The following is a 6,000-nucleotide window of genomic DNA, read 5'->3' as shown; positions in this document are numbered from 1 at the left end:
CGGGGTCCTCAGCCGCCCCTGACAGCTGTCCCTCAAGCCCTCAGCACCCTCCCAGGGCAACTACCTCTGCTGTTCCTCTGAGATGATGAGGCCTCAGGCTGGGGACGCCGATGAGAAAGCGCCGGGCTGGGCGTCACTTCTGGAAGGAGCTTCCGTGGGGAGGGACCCGCAGCCTGGGGGACCCAGTCCTCGTGGCTGAGCTTCTGGCCCCGCCCTCCCCTCCATGGCGCCCTGTCAGGTCCTGCCCGCAGGGAAACCGCTCCAAGCTGGGTTACTGAAGAGGGAGTCCCCCCCGTGGAAGCCCCAGCAATGAGAGTTCTAAAGAGACACAGCGCCCAGTGCCAGGGCAAGGCAGGCGCTGCCCCGGTGCACGGCTGTGAGGGCACTGCCTTCGTCTCTAAAGAGCAATCTGCAATTATTCTGGGCTGAACTGTGTCCCTCCAATCCTGGTGCTGAAGTCCCAGCCCTGGGCCGGCAGAGTGTGGACAGAGGGCACAGGCGCCCGCCCCCTGCCCGTCCTCTGTCCTGAGAGGCAGGATGACCGCAGGGGCCCCTCGGCTTTGGGTGCTGACACAGGTGGAAGGCATCCCATGGAAACAGCCTCTCCTTGTGTGGCCCGGAGCAGCCCTGTGACCTCTGACCCCCACAGAAACAAGGCGTGTCTCCCTGAGTCTCCCTGGCAGGGAGGCCGGAGAGTAAACCTGAGCCCATGTGCACTCCCTTCCCTGCAGGTAAGGAAGGCCAGGCCCGCCGCCCTCTGATCACTGCTCTGGTGTTTAAGCGGAGACAGAGGCTCCTTCACCCTCTCCCCAGAGGCAGGAGCACTCCCACCCGGCCTCCCCATCTCTCCCCAATCAGATCGGAGCCTGCAGGGCTCAGTGGCCAGACACAGGCCCCGGACACAGGCCCAGACTTGGTCCTGGGACAGGCCTGGGAGAGGCTTTGGAGCCTGGCACAGCCAGGCCTGGGGAGATGGCGAGGCACAGGGGGCTGTGTCCAGCGTCCCGAAGGGGATTACAGAGGACAGCACCTCCCGCTCCCGCAGGGCGTACAGGAGGCCGTACAGGAGGCGGCGTGTCTCCAGCCGTTTCTGGGCGCGTTGGCAGGAACCTGCGGTGCCCCAGCAGCATGAGGGTTTGCTGGCTTCACCTCCTGCGCCCTCACACTTGAACTTGTGCTGAGCTGGCGGCAGGGGATGACAATGAGGGTCATTTTCCTGTTTCCTCGATGGCTGATGGTTTGGGCAGCTCCCATTTGCATATCAACCAGTCAGCTCCTCTTCCTTCCTTTGCCGTGTCACGCTTGGCCTGTCTGATGAATCTGCCTTTGCGTGTTGAAGTGGAGGCGTGCTCTCACGTCCTGTATACGATTCTTTGTCAGGTCCACGTGTTACGTGTTAACAATCTCTCTCCTCACTCTGAGCTTTCTTGTCACTTTGTTTATACAGATGAAGTTTTTAAAGTTTTAAATATGAAAAGAAATTAAGAAAAGAATTCCACTTGCAATAGCGTCAAGAAGGGTAAAATACTCAGGAATAAGTTTAACGAAGGAGGTGAAAGGCCTGTTCGCGGAAAACCATAAGACACTGACGACGACACGGCTGAATGGAAACCTGCCCCGTCTCGGATCGGAGAACCGACACGGTGAGCACGTCCTCAGTGCACAAAGGGACCACACGTTTAATACCATCTCTACCCAAAGGCCAATGGCATCTTCTTTCACAGCAACAATAAACAATCCTAAAATGAGTATGGAACCACAGAAGACCCTGCAGAGCCAAAGCAATCTGAGATAAAACATACACAAAACACTTCCTTATGTCACACTATATTGCAAAGCTATAGTCCTCAAAACAGTATGGTCCTGGCCTGAAAACAGGCAGAGACGATGGGACAGAACAGAGAGCCAGGAAGAGGCCACACGCCTACTGTCACCTGGCGTCGACAAGGGCCCTGGGCGGGAACACACAGCGAGAGGACAGTCTCCTCACAAACTGTTGGACAGACTGGACACGCACCTCGGCCCACACCGTCACCAACAGTGACTGCAAACGGACTAGAGAGGCGCCCACAGCAAGACCCAGGCCCAGGGGATGCCCAGCCCTCCTGCAACCTCCCCTGCCAGGACAGATGCCCTGGAACACGGCGCTCAATGACTGCTTCTGGATGAAGGAATCGCGAGAACAGCCAGCCACTCCAGAGCCCCTGGGACGAAACAACAACCTTCAGTGAGGATGTATTCTCCGCATCTTGTGACTTTGCTGGGGGAGGCAGGTGCTCTCTGGTGCCCAACAGGCATGGTTCGAGCCATAGGCCACAGGACTCAAGCAGGGATCTCCCGTCTGGACGCCCTGTCACAGCTCAGAGATGTAAAATGGGGCCCGATCCCAGCTTGCCAACCACGCACTCGACTCCCCTCGCAGAGGAGACCGCCGTGTTCCCAGAGGCAGTGGTGCACACGGAGACTGAAGTGCGTGCTCCGAGCAGGCCCGTGGCTGCCAGGCCCCGTGCCACTCGCCCACGTGGACCATCCCGATTCTGGTGGAACCGCCCGCAGGCTCCACTGGACTCTGCTCTAGGCGGGCGGGCACCTTGCCCGGGGTCTGCCTGATCCGGAGACCCCTGACCCTCCCAGGGGCCTGGCCCACCCCTGCCCCATCGCAGCCCACACCCCAAGACTCCGGAGCCGTGTCCACAGCCGCCTGCTCTCATGCCCCTTCTCCCACACTCCAAACAGGCATTTTGAACCTATTTTGAATCCAAAAGTAGGAGCGAATGCTCCAAATTCAATAACCAGCTTAGCAAATTCTGATCTGAGCCTGCAGGTCTTTAAAGTTTCAAACATCAGCCCAGCCAAACTCGAAGTGTCCGTCTGCATAACCATTTCATGTTGAATCAGGGAATCAGGAGAAATGAGAGCTATTAGTCTGCAGGATTCAATTGTTAACTTTACAAAACGAGGACTTCATTTCAAAATCTTATTTAACGATCTGACTTCCATCCTGGCCCGTTTCGTTGCATTTATTAGATTTCTGAGATAACTTGCACGATCAGACTCAATAGACAGAATAGAAATTCCGCAAAATAAGATTTTAGCCTTTGATACCGAGAGAGTCAGTTAGGCAGACGTACAAACGAGTCTCCCACTCGCAGCTCCAGGCGCCTGGCAGAGGAGCCCGGGAAAGAGCCGAGGTGGGTCCCACCCCACCTCCAACCCGGATGGACAAGTCTGACACGTAAACCTGGTTCCACGTGGCTTCTCACTGCGCATGGGAGCTGGCCCAGTGGCACCTCTGGGGGCCTGGCGTTCCTCGTGCGTGAAGGAGACCCGTGTTGTAAGCACCTCAGCACAGCCCAGGCCGCAGCGGTTTCTCGATGCCTGAGGGCTGAAAGGAAACAGATCCCACATCAACCTGCATGAGCAGTAGAAGGAAGTGCAATCAGTGCCCCTGCCATCGGGGGGGGGGGGGCCGTGGGCGCCCAGGCATGGAGACCGTGGGGGCAGAAGACGTGGGGGCACGTGCACACTCAGGTGGGAGACCCCTGTGTGCCTGCCACAGGACAGCCTGGAGGTGCCCGTCCTCGCTTCCCCCCCCCACACACACACACACACAGCTGTGTGACCTGGGACAAATTACTTGACCTCTCTGTGCATTATCAGAGCGAGTCAGGAGGAACAATGTGGAAACTCCACCTGGCACTGCCACGTTCCCCGGGTGCTCTTGGAGGCCTGCAGCCCTGGCAAAGCTGGGCACCGGTGTTGGGGAGGGGGCCACCCAGGGTAGTCCCTTTGCCCGGTAGAAGGCCACTGCGTGCAGCTCCTCTCCTGTGGGAACTGGGGCCAGGAGAGGAGGAGGCGGAGGAGAGCCCAGGAAACCCCGGGAGAGGCTGGCAGCTGGCCTTTCGCTGCACGAGTCACTGGGGAACCCAGGGAACAACGGGACCACAGGTGGTGATGCGCAGCCGCAGGGTCCGATCCTCACCCTCCCACAAAGATGCCATCTTCACTGTGAGTGGCTCAGGCGAGAAGCAATGCCCCGAAGTTAGAAACTCAGATGGGGCTGTTTCCAGCTTTAGTCAGACATTCCTGTCCCCACGTGGAGCTGGAAGTCCCATCGCACATGCTACACCGACCCTCAGTTCCCGCCGGAGCGCCTCTCGCCACGGCTGTCACCCACGCTCCCGGGACAGGCAGGCACACGGGGTGTGGAACGGCGACTACCTCCCACTTCCTCTGAGACTTACACAGTGAAGAGAACGGATACACCCCTTTTCATGTGCTTACCCTCGCAGCCTGGTCATCAGACGCCCCCAGCGAGGGGCTGCCTTCGGCCCCGGCCCCAGCCTGCGGCGCGTCCCGGGGCGGCTGCACTGGGAGAGGGACGGGGAGGCGGGCGGACAGACTGTCGATCTTCAGCAGCAGTTCATCCAGCAGGTCTGCAAACTCATCCAGGGAGGGGTTCTGGAGGGAGGAAAAGAGACTAGTACGGCCTCCAGGAGCCGAATCCCCCTCATTCTCTGAAGCCTTTCATGGCACTGACCTTAGGTGGCATGTGCTGTGTTAGGGAGCGCACGGAACCCACATCTCCGTGCCCTCACGCACTGCGTCATCCACAGGCGTGCACAGACCCTCACGTTGTACAAAGCGTGCACACCTGTCCCTCGTTCAGCACATCGCACAGGTGTGCATCTAGGCCAGTGGTCTCAACCTTGGCTGCACATTAGAATCACCTGGGAATCTTTTTAAAATCCCTATTTCTGGGCCTCATCCTCCGGAAATTCCGTTTCTTTGTTATGTACTATGTTGTGCCCCACCCCACAACAAAGAAACAGAATTTCTGGAGATGAGGCCCAGAAGTCCAGGATTTTAAAAAGATTCCCAGGTGATTCTAATGTGCAGCTAAGTTGAGAACCACGGATCTAAGTGCTAAGGCTCAGACACCCGCATGAAGGACTGTAAAGTGGACTTGGAGGCAGTCATCTACGGAAAGTGCGACAAGCAGCGAAGCCCACACACGCCCACTGCCACACGGGTGCGGCTGGCTCAGAGCTGCCCTGGGCGGCGCCGGAACGCCAGCCCTCGCAGCAGCTGGGCCCAGTGTGCACACACCTGCTTGTTCTGTTTGACTCGGGTCGGGGACCGACACTCAGTGGCTAAAAGGACAGAATAGGGCGTGTGCGATGGGGAGAATCCCAACGCCCCCCTTGCCGACCCTGCAGGGTCATTCGAGGATAGAGGAGTTAGTGGGGGAGCCTGGGCTTGTGAACAGTGATGCCTTTAGAACTGTCAGTAAAGGCCTGTGGCTTTGCAGGGATATTGGTGCAGAGTCACAGTCTCGCTTTGATACTAAAAGCAAACTTCTGCATCGAAACCGTCGCCTTGGACGGGCTCACTGATGCAAGCCCAGAGCTTACGTGGCGCGTGGCCGGCTCAGCCTCCTCCGGCGGCCGCCTCTCCAGCCCCAGCGCAGAGCAGGCCGCCCCCCACACATAGGCCATCACGTCTCCAAGTCTCACAAGAGATTGGCTTTGAAAAGATTTTCGTTTGGGAACAAAAGCCATGAGGGAACCTCTGAGCTGGAAAAAAGGAAAAAATAAAGACAAACTTCATGTTATTAAGCAAAAAATAACTTTGTGAATTTGCTCAACTGTAAATGGAGATCATATCTGATATTTTATTTCCTGTCCATAAGGCAGCAGTTGCGTAGCAAAAAAGGCAGCTCTCTCTCATGAACTGAGCTAAACTGCAGCAAGATTCTGAACTGGCCCTGCGTTTCCACAGGCAAGATCTGCGTCTGCGTTTTGGCTCCCCCTAGCGGGCCCCACGGGCTGTGCGTGACCCCACCCCACTGTGCTCCCGCCTGGAGGCAGAAAGGGCCCCGCAGAAGGCTTGCCCTTTTTACATAAACCAGCCAGCGAAGGTCCCTGCAAATTGGTCCCGGGCGGTTTGTTTCCCGCTGCAGGCTGAGACCTGCTAGCCCAGAAGCTGGCGTGCACACTG

General features: G+C 57.8%; 1 protein-coding gene across 1 annotated transcript in view; it reads right to left on the bottom strand.

Annotated features, from left to right (window-relative positions):
* Positions 1 to 984: 984 nt before the first annotated feature.
* Positions 985 to 6,000, bottom strand: part of PKD1L1 (polycystin 1 like 1, transient receptor potential channel interacting) — a gene marked incomplete at its 3' end in the record, with an annotated part of 54,200 nt that continues 49,184 nt past the window's right edge. Inside the window, exons 47-50 of the mRNA XM_023748194.1 lie at positions 5,415 to 5,576; positions 4,285 to 4,461; positions 3,291 to 3,378; positions 985 to 1,182 (exon numbers count right to left, since the gene is read on the bottom strand). Of these exons, the coding sequence (XP_023603962.1) occupies positions 985 to 1,182; positions 3,291 to 3,378; positions 4,285 to 4,461; positions 5,415 to 5,576 (625 nt within the window). The remainder of the gene's footprint in view (positions 1,183 to 3,290; positions 3,379 to 4,284; positions 4,462 to 5,414; positions 5,577 to 6,000) is intronic.

The sequence above is a fragment of the Myotis lucifugus genome, unplaced genomic scaffold (genome assembly GCF_000147115.1).
Source record: "Myotis lucifugus unplaced genomic scaffold, Myoluc2.0 scaffold_1193, whole genome shotgun sequence".
In the NCBI taxonomy this organism is placed as follows: domain Eukaryota; kingdom Metazoa; phylum Chordata; class Mammalia; order Chiroptera; family Vespertilionidae; genus Myotis; species Myotis lucifugus.
The sequence above is the reverse complement of the archived record's forward strand: the minus strand, read 5'-3'. Positions and strand labels throughout refer to the sequence as shown.